The 15931-nt window shown below is 55.2% G+C and overlaps 1 protein-coding gene across 1 annotated transcript in view; it reads right to left on the bottom strand.

Annotated features, from left to right (window-relative positions):
- Nucleotides 1–254: 254 nt before the first annotated feature.
- Nucleotides 255–15931, bottom strand: part of NKD1 (NKD inhibitor of Wnt signaling pathway 1) — a 67614-nt gene continuing 51937 nt past the window's right edge. Inside the window, exons 5-10 of the mRNA XM_087826611.1 lie at nucleotides 8755–8861; nucleotides 6374–6469; nucleotides 3800–3947; nucleotides 3331–3415; nucleotides 1940–2067; nucleotides 255–1169 (exon numbers count right to left, since the gene is read on the bottom strand). Of these exons, the coding sequence (XP_087682737.1) occupies nucleotides 580–1169; nucleotides 1940–2067; nucleotides 3331–3415; nucleotides 3800–3947; nucleotides 6374–6469; nucleotides 8755–8861 (1154 nt within the window). The 3' untranslated portion in view covers nucleotides 255–579. The remainder of the gene's footprint in view (nucleotides 1170–1939; nucleotides 2068–3330; nucleotides 3416–3799; nucleotides 3948–6373; nucleotides 6470–8754; nucleotides 8862–15931) is intronic.

Here is a 15931-nt window from a genome sequence, read left to right as displayed (position 1 = left end):
CCCACCGGAAAGGCATGGAAGAGAGCTCCAGAAAGGACAGCTAAGGTTTCTAGGTTGAGACATAACACAGCAGCCAGGAAGATGGCGCATCTGCAGTCCGATGAAATCTTTGTAGCACGTTACAATCAGTAAGGGCAAAATAAAACCAGAATAATACTAAGAGGTAGCAGCTGTTTATCTTCTCGGAGATTTCAAGGGTCTCTGGAAGCCGGGCCAGAAAAGGTTGTTCTCCTGGGAGAGATGGGGCTCCTGGGGGCAGGGGGGGGGGTCACTGGGAAGGGGGTGGGCCTGCAAGAAACCACAGCTGGGAACCCGAGGGAGCCTCTGCCATCTACAGGCCACTTCCAAACCCAGAGTCACTTCTTGGGTAAGTTAAGCGGTCCCCACAACATATAAATAAAAGTTTAGTTCTGTGTTTCCATATATCTTCTACATGGAGGCTAGCTGAATATTAGTGGAGTAACAATAATTATTAATAACAATAATCGTCATAATAACAATAATTAATAGAATAATAATGCCTTGGGGACTTGGGGGAGGGGGTCCTTCATATGACGGGGAGGGGCTCTGGGAGGGGCCCTATGTCTGGTAGAAGTGGTGGTAATGGTGGTGGTGCTCGTGGTGGTGGTGGTGCTCGTGTCTCTGGACCGCCTGGCCGGCCTGGCTGTCGTACACCACCACGGCGGGCAGCTCCCTCATGTGGTCCCGCCCCGCGACGGTGCTGCCCACGGCCAGCGGCGCCTGCAGGCCCCGGCAGCCCTGCTGGCTCTCCTTGGCTCGGTGCTTGTGCTTCTTGTGCCCGAGGGGTGCCAGGGTGGGGAGGAGGGCTGGGCTGGTGGCCAGGTGGGCGGACGGGGACATCGCAGGGACGGCGGGTCCCAGAGGGGGTTTGCTTCTTGCCCCTCTGGCCACGTGGCCTGCACCCACACTCTTGCCCTGGGCCTTGGGGGACCTCACAAAGTGCTTGCTCCCATCCTGGGGACCCCGAAGCCGCTGCTGGACCTCCGCGACCCTGGCGAACGGGGTGTCAAGGCAGTGGAAGGAGCCTGGGTCTGCACCTTGGGGCTTTCGGTGGGGGACGTGGATGGCTTCTGGCTCATGGGAGCGAGACCGTGTGGGGTTGGAGGTGCGGGGGGGCAGTTCTGACTTCTGGGCCACTGACGGGGAGCCTAGGAACCAACGCAACAGATATTTAATGAGCACCTACTATGTGTGGTGCTGCACTGTGCACAAATCACCCCACCCCCGTTCACCAAGACTGATGAAGGCCAGCTGTTCCGTATCAGAATGTCCCCACCTTCCCCACCACCTGTCTCCTCCCGGCCTTGGAGGAAGCCACTGGAATGGAGCTTTGCCGTTTGCTAGGCGGCAAGAACTATTTCTTTGTTAGCTCTTTAAAAAGAATTCTTCTCCCTAGAGAGACTTGCGAAAGAGAGACAGAGACTGGTGACTGAGGCCGTGAGGGCACGAAGGAGGCCTACAGGAAGTTCCTAAACTTCTGGAGGTAACCCAGGGAAAAGTCATACGTAGGAGGGGAGGGAAAGGGGGCTGGGCGAAACTCCCCGCGCTCCCTTTTCATTTACCGCAGCAAGAGCTCAGACAGACAGCAGGGCTGATAAAGATGGAGCAGCATTTCGCTTAGGGAAGTGGGGGTCCTCGCGGGACAAAAGAGCCAAGAGAGGGGCACAGGGGTGGGTGGGCGGGGTGTGCTGGGGACCACTGGTTTTCACTGTGTTACAAGCCCTCAGGTACTATTTGATTTGGTTCCTTTTGTGCACATGTTACCTTAATTTTTTAAAAATGTTTGTGATATCATCTCTAGTAACATCTTTAACCTGTTCTATCCATGTGGTATCTTCCCCCAGCCCGGGGGGGATGGTGACCACTGTCTGCCCGTCGCACCCACCAGCCACCACCCCATCCCACCCCCCTGCCTTACCAGGCCCGAACTGGGACGTGTAGTTCTCTATCCCGGCGAGATCTAAATAGTGGTTTCTCCTCTCGATGTTCTCATCCACGCAGTGGTGGTAGCAGCCGGACTGCTCCAGGCGGCTGTCCCCCTGCAACCTATTACAGGAAGGCAAGTGACAGTGCTCTGGGCTGGGCAGCCCCAGGCCTCCTGGGTGCCACGGGACAAATCCTTCTGGGCTCTTTGCTCATTTGCTTCTGGGCCTTGGGGAGGGTGTGAGGGAGGGAATGGCCATCTCAGTACGCTGCGCCTCCATTCCTTCCACTTCTTCCTGTCAATGGAGGTGGACCCCTTCCTGGCCTCCCTGGGCCTTCTGGGAGGCCTAGAGGGGGGCTTGGCTTTGGACAGGCCCAAAGAAAGGGACAGGGATTACTGGTCGACAAAGCCAGGCTTCAAACCACGCGTGCCTGCCACAAGCCACAGACAGGCGTGGGCAGCAGAAGCCCCCAAACCGTTGGAATTGAGGCTGGCAGACTCCGTGGGCCTTCCCTGCGTGTGTATGGAGGGGGCCGGGGGAGAGGTACTGCCAGGGGCCGCCTTGTTCTCCGGTCCCTGCCCCTCCCCTTGCAGGGCCTCCGTGATCTGCCAGCACCCCCGTCCCCCCCCCCTTCACCCCAGCACAGCCCCCACTCCTGCAGCCAGCCTGGGTACCTGCAATTGTCAGCTCCCTGTGTGCCCCCTTCTGTGTTCCCTATGCCAGTGCCTCTCTAAATGCAGACATTTCCTCTCCAGCTTCACAGTGGGAACTCATAGCCTCATGTCTCAGGCGGCTCTGTGCTCTACACTACAGTGTACTCGATGCTTTTCAAAGTCTCTCTCTTTTCTTCCACCCTCTCTTCCTTCCCTCCTTGAAATTAAAGAAATAGCACCAGGTGCAAGGTAACTGCAGCCCCAAGCCCCTTACCCACAATTCTGAAGTCCCCAAAGCCTAAAAACAAAGGCTTTGCATAACCCACTGGCAGCCAAGCTGCCCTAAGCGACGAGAAGGTAGCTATAGTCTTTACGTCACTTAGTATGGCCATTCGTGCATCTCCCTAAAGAGACACCAACGTGCTAAATCCTGAGGGGCTGCCCAGATCCCACATGTAACACAAAGGAAATGCACTGTGAGAACCTCTGCAAACCAACAAACGCTGAATCCTGGACACACCTGGCCTACAGCGTTTGGGTGAAGCAATGGAGACATATGCTGTTATTTTAAAAAATTGAAATTTGTGAGCCTGTCATTAGAAATCACTGCATCCTAAAGAGAGCACCGACGGGAACCTCCTGCTCAGGATCCCTCAGATGCAGGCACACAGCTGGTGCCTGACCGTGCTCAGGTGCACTGGGCTGCCCGGCCCCGCCTGTGCCCGCTGTACCTGAGGGTGGCTCTCTGCTTCTTCTCCCAGCTTCGCAGCTCCTCAGAGGGCTTGGTCTCTGCTCTGGGCCTGGAGCTCTGCAGGTCTGAGTCCCGCCCGAGAAAAAGCCCGGTGAGCTATGCCCACCAGCCTCCTGGACCTGCCCAAGTTTTCCAAGCTGCCTGGCACCCAGCCCTTGAAAGCTGGCCGTAGCGGCCGCCCAATGGCCCTGTGGCAGGGCGCTCGCTCAGAGCCAGGACTAGATAGAGGGGTCTCATATCTACCTGTCCTGCTCAGCTCCCCCCCATCACAATGCAGCCCCTGCCATAGCTGCCTGCCACACACATGCCCACCCCACGCTTTGCTCACTCGGGCCTTCCGTCTGGAATCCCTTCCCTCTCCAAACCCCACTCCTTCAAGGACCTGCTCCAATCCCACCCGTCCACAAAGTAGCTCCCAGCGAAAGCGCTCACGACCCCCAGCCCCTCACCGGGGTGATTGAGAAGGATGCTCTTCTTGCCCTGGCTCCCATCGGGGGCCACGGTGAGCTTCACCCTCAGCGTCTTGCTGGACGTTGGGGAGTGGTTGACGGAGGAGTCAACCACCTCGTAGATGGTATGCAGCAGGCTGGTGATGTCCTAGGGTTGGGAGGGAAGCAGAAACCACACTTGTTTCAGCCACAGCGCATCCAAAACAGTAACCGGAGGGCCTGCTGAAACCTGACATGCTCAACCCTCTGGGTCCCCAAAGTCAAGCCTCTGGCAGAAACATGAATATAGGGGTTCACTTGGGAGGGGATCCCAGGAGCAGGGAGAGTGAAGGGGGGAGAGACTGCAGAAAACTTGAATGAGCAGGTCACAGCCACAGGCAATGGGCTCAGTTGCACCGGGGCCCTCACGGGGGACTAAGTCTCATCCCTCAGGGGTTAAGAGCTGCCCTGGGGTGCCTCATGCTCCTGACTTCTGGGCTGTTCAGCGAAGGCTGAGACACCTTCCAGGCACCAGAGAAAGCCCTTAGGGTAGACAATGTCTGCCCACAGCACATAGCATCAAGGGAACTAAAAGGTGAGCCAGGGAGTACTGGGGGGGACACCCATAGCATCTCTTGAGTCTGATGAGGACCTTCTGAATGAAAAAATGGAAAAGCAGATGTGTCCCCAAAGACAAACTCTTCTATTAGGACTTGATCAAATCTCACCTTCTCTCTGGGCCTTGGCTACCTCCCTCCCCGAGGCAGCGGTCTCCACCACATGATCCAGGAGCATCTCAGACTCTGACTGGGGATGCAGGCCTGGGCCAGGTCCCCCTCTCTAGGGCTCCCTTTGTTCTGGGCATAAGTAAGGTCATTGTCTGAGGGGAGGCCTCCTGCCTAACGTGACGTGGGAAACCTCTGGAAAAGGTATTTGCTCAGCCACAGAAGGTCAGTTACCTGCCCAGCAACCCTTCCTGAACACAGACAGACATAGCCCTCCCTCCATCCCCCACCCACAAGCGCTTTAAGCAGAGGTGACACTCAGCACGGCCATGGCCAGGCAGGTGTGTGCACTGGCCCCGCCCACAGCAGGTGGCAGCCACTCGGCTCAGCTGACCTGCCCTTCGACTGGCTGAGAGGCATCTCAGAGAAGCCAGACCCAGTCTCCTGTCAAACCTTCAGAACCTTTGCTACTGGCAACTAATTTATTTATTTTTTTCAACTCCCCCCCCCCCCCCCCCCCCCCCCCCCAGTCCCTGGCAACTGCCATTCTACTTTTCTCTACGTATCTGACTACCTAGGTACCTCGTAAGCGGAATCAGACATTCTGTCCTTTAGTGGCTGTCTTATATCCCTCAGCACAACGTCCTCAAGGTTCATCGTGATGTAGCCTGTGTCAGAATCTCCTTCCTTCTTAGGGCTGAGAAACACTCCCTGTGTGCACAGACCGACCGCATTTGGTTTATCCCCGTGTCTGCTGACGGGCACCTGCGCTGCTTCCACTTGGGGCTACTGGGAACAGTGCTGCCGTGAGCGTGGGTGTACGTGGATCTCTTCAGGGCCCCTTTGCCATTCGGGGGGCTATACACCGGGAAGCGGAATGGCTGCATCACGTGGGAATTCTATGAATAATGTTTTGAGGACCTCGTCCTGTTCTCCGCGCCAGCGGCATCGGCTGGCATTCCCAGCAGCGGCGCCCAGGGTTCCGGTTCTGCCACTTCCTCAGCAACGCTTGTCGGATCCTGTCTGTCTCTATTGTAGCCACTCCGGCGGTGGACGGGGAGCTCATGGTGGTTTCGACGTGCATTTCTCTAATGATTAGTGACGCTGAACATCTTTCCACGTGCTAATTGGCTATTTGTACGTATTCTTTGGAGAGACGTCTGTTCAAGTCCTTTGTCCATTTTTTGATTGAATTATTTCCTTTTTTATTTTAAATTTTAGTTCTCTGGATATTATTCAGGATATTCTGAATTTTATTCCTTTATCAGATATACGATTTGCAAATATTTCCTCCCATTCCACAGACTGTCATTTACTCTGATGACTGTGTCCTCTGATGCACAGAAGTTTTATGTTTTGATGTCGTCACATCTATCTCCTTGCACTTTTGTTGCCTGTGTTAATTTTAATTTTTACCAAAACATTCTGGGGGCCTGTGCCAGAACATCTAGGGGCTAGACTGGGATTATGGTGGCTGCCTGTGTGATACCCAGGGTCTAGCCCCTGCCTGAATCGCTGGACTACAGAGAAGGGAGCAGGATGGGACTCTGTTGGGGCTCAGGGTCCTCCCTGGGGAGATTTGGGGCTTGGCACCTGCCTGCTGTTCCTCCTCCAGAGGACCCCAAATGCCCCTCCTCTCTGTCACCTCTCTCCACTGCCAGGAAGCTCTAGACACCCCTCCAGCTTTCTCTGAAACTCCCAGGAGCCTTATTTCCAGCACAGCCACACCCTGCACTGCTCCTGTTACAGTTTACCCTTAGGGATAGACCTACCTCAGAAGAAGGAAAGGGGCAGCAGTCACCAGGCACACAACCAGTGCCTTGTGACCAAGGGCATGGCCAGTGGCCGGAGGCCAGGCAGGCGCACTCACCTCGCGGGTGACTTTGCCATTGTTGTCAAAGTCGTACAGGGTGAAGGTCCACTCCTGCCGGCTGTCTTCCTCCACAGACACGTCACACTGTAGCTCCTAGACACAGACAACACACAGGCGTGGCTGTCCACCCAGTGGCTGGAACACCTGGAGGCCAGGCCATGGGGCTGCCACTTCCCACTGCAGAGTAATGACCAAGACTTGGCTGGCACGGAGAGCAGCCAGGCTGGGCGGAGGAGGTATGGCCTGAGGAGAGATGCCTGCAGGGGTGCCAGACAGTCTCTGGGTCCTCACAGTCAAAGGACAATCCAAGGGAGGGTCTGAGAGAGGGCTTTGTGGCCTCAGAAGGACTGAAGCTGGACCAAGGACTAAGAGCTACCCTGCCCACATACATGCATGCACACACTCATACATCCAAGTGTACACACCTGTACACACCTGTGCTCACACACATGCATGTACACCTGCATGTATATACCTGTGCACTCGCACATGAACACACACCTGCACATATGCACACAGATGCACACTTGCACCTATGTGCGTGCACACGCGCACACACACAGGGCACAGTAACTTGGGAAGCTGTGTTGCAACTCCCAGGGTTGCCACCTGACCTGGAAGGCAGGAGAGGGTGGGCACAAAGAACTAAAGTTCCAGACAACCTCAGGTGCCAGCCCATGTGCAGCCCCCAAAGCTGCATGTCCGCCACCCTGAGCATGTCTTCTGTGTGTCTCAGTTTCCCCTGTGCAAATTATGGAAAATGACAGTGTTGCCCTCATAAAATTGTTGGGAGCATTAACTGGCCTACCCCTCAAACCCTCAGTCCCCTCGGTGTTCATCTCTAGCTGTGGGGGACAGTTCCCGACCTCCCGCCTCAAGTTCCTGGCAGCCCAGAAAGGAAGAGCCAGGGACTGCATGCCCAGGGTGGACTCCAGCTTCTGCACCCTCCAGGGGAAAAATCTGAGGCCATTCTGTACAACTCTTGGAGGGACCCCAGAGGGACTGAGCCCCAGCTGCCCTGGCTGTGACACATCCCTTAACCCTTTATTGGCTTCCCTCCTTCCCTGCTCCCTGGGGTTACCCCCTCGTCTCTGACTTGGGGTCTGCTTTGAGGGAACTGGAAACGTGTGGAAACTGGTTAGCACATAGAAAAGCCCCATTAGTGGAAGCAGCTGCGATTGTCTTCGTAATGATTCATACAGCAGTGACGTCTTATTCTCACTCCGACAACCCGGGGTGTCTAACCACAGGTGCTCTGAGCTGGGAAGCAGCAAGCTTTGTCATGGGCCAGAAGTGTGCAGGGGCTGGCTGAACAACAGACAGAGTTCCAGGAAGAATGGCCATTTGGGAAAGAGCCCACAAATGGCCTCAAGAGCCCAAGATTCTACGAAAACAAGCAAAGATGCTCTCAGACCGTCCTGTTCCACATCTTGCCTGGGCTGGCATGGCATGAGGACAGGCTCAGCCCCCCAGAGGGGTGCTACCTGGCTTCAGGATGCTGGCACAAGTGTGACCAAGCATGGTGTCCCTGCCCCCAGTTTCTACAGCTCAAAGCCAATTCCCTCCAGCAGTCCGGGGCAGCCCATGCTGAGTTCAAAGTCGGTCTTCCCTCAGTTGTGGTTTGTCTGTCTGATACCTGCCCACTCTGCTCTCTGAGGAACCATTGCAGGTGGCACAGCACTCACCCCGCACACATGCCTACACATATACACACGCACACACACACACTCATATACACATGTCCACGCGTGCATTCACACACATACACCTGCACGTGTGCACATGCACGCACAAACACTCACACACTTGCACATATGCACTACCTGCACTCACACCCATACCCACATACTCATGCATGCATACACATTCACTCACACACGTGTGCACACCTGCACAGACACATGCGCTCACACACATGCATTCACACACCTGCACGTATATACGTGCGCTTTCACACACACACACACACACACACACACACACACACACACACACACACACTCGTGCATGCACACACAGCATTTATCTGATTCCCTCTCCCCGGCCCCCTCCGCTTAGCTCCAGAAAAAACTCGGATTAAAGTTCAGAAACTCGGGTTGAATAACTACCCCCCCACCCCCGCCATGTGGGTCCCCCACCACCTGGACTTCCCAGGTGAGTCCTCCTCGTGGACCATGAGCAGTCCCAGGCAGTCAGCTGGCCCCTTCCAGAAACAGGCCCATGCAAGGAAGGGGGACGTCTGGGCCTGGGCCCCCCTCTCCTGTCCACGCGGGTGCTGAGCGGCCTCCACATCTGGTCGGGCCTCAGCTTCCTCCTTGAAAAGCACCGAGAAGAGAAAACCCTGCTCTCCAGGCCCTGCGCCAGGAAAGGAAACTTACTTCGAATTTCAGCTGCTTCTTGGAGCCCAGGCAGGACCCGCTCGACTTCTCCATCCTTTGCTCATCTCCACTGGCCGGCCCGTCGGGCTTCTCGGGGGGCAGGGCCACTGTGGGGGAACAGACGGGGACACGTGAGGGGCCCAGGCTCAACTGCATGCGATGCCGGCCGGCAGGGCCAGAGCGAGGGCCTCCAGGGCGCCGGGCCCCTTCCTGCCCTGCACATCTGCTGCAAAGTTGCTTTGCCCTCTGGGGCTGTCCAGGCTGCTCTGGGGGACCCCCCTTCCCAGGGCTCGTCCATGCCAGCCCCCCAGGTTACCACAGTGGGCCTCTCAGGCCTCCGCTCCATTTTCTGTCCCAACTTGAAGCCCACATGAGCAGACTGTGGCCGCCACTACGTTAAGAGGAGTGGAGGAGGGGGCACCATGGTGATTCTGGAGCCCCGAGGTCATAGCCAAAGTCTCACACCTTCCATGCTGACATTTGGCCTCTTCGAAGATGCCACCTGCCTGGGCCCAGCAGACAGCCCATTGGTACATGGTCAGTAGGAGTAACAGGACAGGATGCAGTTCTACAGGCTTGGTGACGGGCATGTGTGCACTCAGCACACACGTGAACACGCACGCACACAAACACAGCATATCATCGGAAGCAAGCTAACCCGGTGCCTTTCATTTGGCTTCTGTTCACCCAGGGGTCCACCCCTCAGCCAAAGGTCACTGTCCTTTGGGTGTCCTTCCAGGAGCAGTGGGGAGGGTGGGCATGAGAGAACATGACCTATGGACCCCATTTTCCCATGAATACCCCTAGAGATGCCAGGAGGGCAACCCAGGGTGGCAGCCATCCTCCTTGACCAGAGGCCCAGCCTTCTAGGTTCTTCAAACCTCCAGCCCATCTGCCCATTTTGTCTCTGCCTGAAGACAGAGAAGCAGCTTGGCCTGGCCAAGCACTTTTCTAGACTGTGCTCACGGCTCCCGTCTCCTCAGAGTCACTCAGCCACCCCGAGACTGTGATTTATTGTCCTGTTTTACCTCTCACAGCACCAGGCCCAACACAGTGCTGACTAAACACCGGTTGTCCGTTGACTACTCAGTCCTCACCGCAACCCTGGGAGGCAGAGACTATTATTAGGTCCACTTTCCAGATGGGAACAGTGAGGCTCAGAGAGGCTAACTGCTTTGCTGGTACACGACAGGGCTGGGATTTGAACCCAAGCAGGCTGACTCGTGCTAGGCTGCCGCTCCACGCTGCTTCTGCTCAGCGGGCCTGGTGCCTCTCGGCCAGCCTGGGCAGAGGAAACTCTCAGCTTGGGTTCTGAGCCTCCTGACACGATATGTGGCCCAGGGCTCAGCTTCCCCAGCTGTAAAATGGAGGGTTCCTGTGTGGGCTCAGTGAGCTATGACTGAGCACAGGGCCCAGGCCCAGCAGGCAGGGTCCCAGCTTTACTCAAGGACAAATGTCCTCCTCTCCATGTAATCTTTGGGGAATCAGCAGAGTCGGTAGCTATGTTTCCTTAAAATACAAAAGGACACAAAAGCATCATTTCTAAAACAGGTAGCCCAGGGTGCGAGCAGGACAGGGAAGGAGGGCTGAAGACAAGGATGCTCCCAGTCACCCGTACAGACAGGTGGGGACAGGAAGGCCATGCGGCAACTGATATGACTAGCTGTGTCTACAGCTACCCCCCAACCCTGGCTGGGCCTGAGGGTCAGGGCAGCCATGCCCGGGTGCCTCCTTCCTTCTCTGCACAGCCAGCAGGGTGCAGGGAGCTCCCCGCCTGCAATGCTCCCATAGCAAGGCAACAACTCCCTAGAGCTGTCAGGGGCTCTGGCTGGGGACCCAGGGTGAGGGCACTGGGCATCCTCAGGGTCAGAGAAGGTCACTGACGCTGACTATTTCTGGGACAGTGGATCCAACCAAGTCCTTTCCTCCCTGCTCCTCCTCAATGGCCAGGTGGTGTCCCCTTCAGTGCCATGGTGAGCCCAGGGGAGTCAGGCGGGCAATTGGTCCATGATGCAAAGACAGCCAAGCATACAGCCTGGGCACCCTGATTCCTCCAGCCCAAATCTGGTGTCCTGCTGGGCCAGAACTGCCACTGCCATGGTTCACTTCTACCAGGCCACAGAGATGTAGGCACCACTGTCACCCCACTTAAAAGAAGGCAAGAAGGTTTAGAGGCCTGTCTGAGAAAGTTGGGGAGTGTTGGCCTCACCCTCAGCACTAAGTGAAGCTCTGAGCCTTAGAAGCACCCAGCATTCCCAATGGGTGAGGCTGAGCTTGGCTGGAGTACCCAGGTTGAGGGGGCACATTGTTTTCATATCCTGACTGCCACTGACCTGTGCAACCTGGGGTCAGGCACCTGGCTTCTCTGGGTCTCAGTCTCCTCATCTGTAACGGGGATGAATGGTCTCTCCCTCACAGGGCTGTTGGGAGGGGGCAATGAGAAAAGTGCCTACTGAGCACAGAGGCCTGAATCTGGTAAGTGCTCAATAAACGCTGGCTTTGCAAAAGATGTAGCTGAGCCATGGTCCCAGCTGACAGCCCAGATCCACATGATCCCCCAACCTAGCACTGCCCCCCAGAGACAACACAGTGCTGTCACAACCAGCAACATTCTCTATTCACCCCCCTGCCCCCCCACCCCAGAGGGCAGGGTTGGGTGCTGCAGAGAAGAGAAAGAAGACAGGAAAACAAAGGCCAGCTCCATCTTCAAAGCCACTGCCTCCCTCTGCAGAGGTCCTGGCTGGAGATGTAAGCCGGCCAGGCTTATCGAAACCAAACTTCAAGTTCAAAGAGAAGTTATCAGAAAACCACCTTCAGGTTCAATGTTGCCTTTCAAGTTCCACTTGATAAAACCCAAAGAAAAGAAACCTCTGTCCCTGCTCTCTCCTCTGGAGCCCCCTCCTCCCACTGTAGAGAAACAGCCTGTCCTCTGTCAGGTCCTCCCTGCCTCTCCTCCTTTCTCTCTCCCAGGGAGGAGGAAAACATCCCTACCACCCCTCTCCCGCTCCATGTGTCTTTTTCAAAGATCAGGGTGGCCTGGATTGTCCTGCCTTCACCAGCAGGTCCCTCATCCCATCCTAGCTCAGAAAACTACCCAGACACCCACTGGGGGCCCCTTACCAGCATGGGGTTGGGCCCGGATGGGTAGTAGGACAGGGAGCCATCCTGTCCTGGGGCCCTAGGGACCTGGAATAAGGACAGTCAGCACCCCCTTGCCCCACCAAAGATGGCCTTTCACCCTTTTACTGTCCCCTGCCCAAGGGCCCGAAGAGGTGTCAGAGAATCTATCAGAAAGCCTATCGGACCTCAATACCAGGGTCAGGGGCCAGGGGTCAGGGGTTGGAAATCAGGGACCATCTTCTACATCCACATGGACCCTCTGAAACCAAACAATGCCAAACCATCACCCACCCCCAGCCATCCCTGTGCAGAAAAAACAGCCTTCCCTCCTTCCCTCCATCCATCCATCCACCATCCGTTCATCATCCATCTATCATCCATCCAGCCATCATCCATTCCATCTATCCATCCACCCATCCTACCCATCCCTCCATCCATCATCCGTCTATCATCCAACCATCCTTCCATCCAGCCATCCAGCCATCCTTCCACCCATCCTTCCATCCAGCCATCCTTTCATCCACCCATCCACCACTCACTCATTCATACATATGTATATGTATCCACCCATCCGTGCACCCACTGTTGGGCTCACAGGTAGGCTGGAGAAGGGAGAATGGTGCTCACCGCAGCTGCTGGGGTCCAACCTCAGGAGGGAATGATGCTTTTATTGAGATGGGCTTTGGTACCAGATTCCAAGCCCACTCTGTCTCTTACTCCTGTTCAGCCTAGCGATTTGTTTTCCCAGAGATGATCTTTTGGGGGGCATAATTTCAGGGGGGCTCTGGTCACTCTTCAATTGCAAGTCACAGCAACCACAGTAGATACTACTCATTTGAAAGAGGAAAGGAAAGCAGGAGAAAGTAGAAGAGAAGGAAAAGAAGGGACAGAGTAGGAGAAATGCAAAGCCCATCACTTGCCTCTGGAGTACCCGGGGGGTGACACAGAGCAGGACTGGCAAACCACGCCCCTGTGAGCTAAAGCCAGCCCACCACCTGTTTTATTGGGACATGTGGCTGCTTCACTCTATGATGGCAGAGGTTGAGTAGTCACAACAGAGACTGTATGGTCCACAGAGTCCAAAATATAGGATGTCCCAACAAATGCACACACACTTTGAATAATTATAAAGGCAGTGCTTATTAAAATGCATTTCATTTTCAAAATTGAGCTACCAGCTGTTAAAGCGTGTATACATAAAGTATGTATACATTTTTTGGGACACCCTATATGTACTCTCCGAGCCCTTCACAGAAAGGTTTGTGAACTGCGCTTTAGGTGAAGGCAGCCTTCACCCCCCCAGGGCACCCTGATCCACGGGGCACAGGCTGGGTTCCACCTGCTGCTCACCCGCTTGACTGGGAACCCTTGAGCAGTACACAACCTGCCCAGCCACACCACGGAAGAAAGGAGATGTCAACACTGCTTTCTCAAAGCCAGTTCTCAGCTCAAATGAGTCTGGGGGCAGTGGGTGGAGCTCCTTTTCTTTGGAAACCGCTCCCGGTCCCTCCTTGCACCCTGGCACGGGAGCAGAGGAGCCAAGGAGCGGGCTATGTTTACCAGATGATGCTTCCCGCATTCGCCGCAGCCTGGCATCGCTCCACCCCCAGCAACTGCCAGATTAAATGCATTACTTGACCATCTTCACCCGGCTCCCTTTGATGTTCCCTTCTCAAGCTTCAAAATACCTTTTGGAGGGAGATCAGACAGCATTAAACAGAATTACTAATTAATTAAGCAAAGTTAAATTTTAAACACTGTTTGTTGTGTTAGCCAAAAGCCTGAACAGAACAGACTTTTTTCCTCCACCGAGATCAAAGACAGTCTCTTCCTTCTCCCCTCCCCCAGTTTAAAAAAAAAGAGGGGTGGGGAGGAAGAGAGAGAGAAGAGGGTGCTTGAGGAACACTGGGACAGGGAGGAAATACCTGAATGTGGCAACTTTGATCCTGGTCTCGACTCCCATCCCCCACCCCACCCAGGGGCCCTGTGGGAGGAGGCACCCGGGCTCATTTGGGTCAGCAGGCTGGGAGAGCCATGGCCACTTTCTTGGGACTGTTTACCCTGGCAAATAGCAGTGACCTGGGGAGCAGGATGGCATAGCAGACCCAGCACGGGCCGTTGACAGCTGGCGCCACCCAGACAGCTCGAGAAGAAGAAGGGCTGTGAAATAAAACAGACTCGTCGGCCCACACGCCACCCTCCTAGGCAGGATGAGCACCTCAGGGCTCTGCTCCCCTGGCTTGGGCAGAGTCATTTGGGGTCACTGGGAGGCTGGCTGTGAGAAGCAGGCTGTACACCGGTACAGCTCTAGGAGGCGCCGTGCCTTGCCTGTGTTCGGCAGTGTACATTTAGGATTGCCTATGACATTTTTTGGACAGATGGTGAAAGGTGTCTTGAGGAGGGGCCCCTTTTTCTAATTTCCACAAACATATTTGTTGCTAGCAGAGTGCTGTCTAAACTCATTCCATCAGCTAGCACTTTATTCTGTGCAGTCCTAGCTGGGATCTTCTGATGGCTTCACGGGGGCCGGCCACGTCCACACAGCCACGATGCCAGTTTCCTGAGGGCTGAGGCCCTGCTGGCTACTGGCCCAGATCTGCCCACAGTGGATGGCATGTGCCATACGTGCACAGAGCAGGCTGCCCACCATGGTGTGCTAACGGCACCAAATCCCACAGGTGGACACGGTAGACACGAGGAAGGCCACGTAACAAGCACACCACAGATTCCGGCTTGGCTGAGCCTGGGGAAGGGGATGGTTGAAAAGGGGTAGGTTATACCTGAATCCCGTACTTAGGCTAAAATCCATACCCTGAATGGTACCAGCGGATACCCGCTTACTTTAACACAATCCAGAAAGGTCTGGCTAATATTAAACTTTGGAAGAAGAGACAAATTTGAAACAGGGTTATAACTAAATCAGCCCCACCAAAGACCAGAAATGACCATAACACTCCAAGGCACCGCAGACATCTGTCTCGGCCAGTTACCTGGCTCGCACTCGGTTAACACAGTGTCAGATTTAACACAGGCCAGTGCTTCCTTGCTGGAGTTTGGACACTCGCCCTAACACATCCACTGTCCTTTCTCAATGGTCCACGTACAGATTATCTGCCGCAAATATTTTCGTCTCGGGGTGGCTTGCCAGGATGTTTCTGACTCCCCAACCCCCGACAGCAGCTGTCAGAGGAAAGGCAGATGAATTTTAATATTAGCCTATGCCAAATATAATTAGGTGGGGTAATCTGCTGTGCGTAAAAAGAGAAAGGTATCGTGTGTACATTCCAGGCCAAATGGTTTCTTGCATTCTGTGCAGGAGGCTCTCCCTGGGGAGCGGGGGTCCCGGAGATGCACAGATCTCCACGGCTGTGGGCTGCACTGGGGACACCGGTAAAGTGGGTAAGAACATACACTGTTTCTTTAACACCCCTCAATAACGCCACGCAGAGCGTGCTACTGTCTGCATTTGACAAAAGAAGAGAGTGAGCTTAAAAAGCAAACTCGATCAGGCCATTTCCTTCTGAAAAGGATCTGCCCACTCGGGCCTCTCAGCCCGTCCCTCCACCGGAACTGCCTTTCACCTTTTGACCCTGCCATGCCCTCATGCGTGACCCCTGCCATGAGCACTCTTTCTGTCTCTCCAACTCCTGCTCATCCTTCAGGTCTTCGGCTTAAGCCTCCCCACCTCCGAGAAGCATGCCCGCAGGCCCCGGGACTGGGGAGCCGTGCTACACCCTTATCACCATTACTCAGTTAACCGATCCTCCCGTGGCCTCAGTACATAGCACAGGGCCTGTCACACTATGTGGAGTCAACGTCATCATCAAAATGAAGCAAGAGCAGCCGAACTAGGATCTGGACCCAGAAGGTGTAGAAACAGAACTAAAATCCTACTTTCCTGACTCCTGGGCCACTCTCTGCACCCTGTCACACCAGCGACACCTGTTCCTGCCTGTTCTGCAACCATTCTCCTTCCGATCACAGCATATGGACTTCCTCTGGTGGGCCTCGGCACCCCCATTTCAATCCATGTGGTTTACGGGGGCTGGTCCCCACT

Source organism: Miniopterus natalensis, chromosome 18 (assembly GCF_054644295.1).
Source record: "Miniopterus natalensis isolate mMinNat1 chromosome 18, mMinNat1.hap1, whole genome shotgun sequence".
NCBI classification, from domain to species: Eukaryota; Metazoa; Chordata; class Mammalia; order Chiroptera; family Miniopteridae; genus Miniopterus; species Miniopterus natalensis.
Note: the sequence above shows the minus strand (reverse complement) of the source record. Positions and strands in the feature narration are given on the sequence as shown.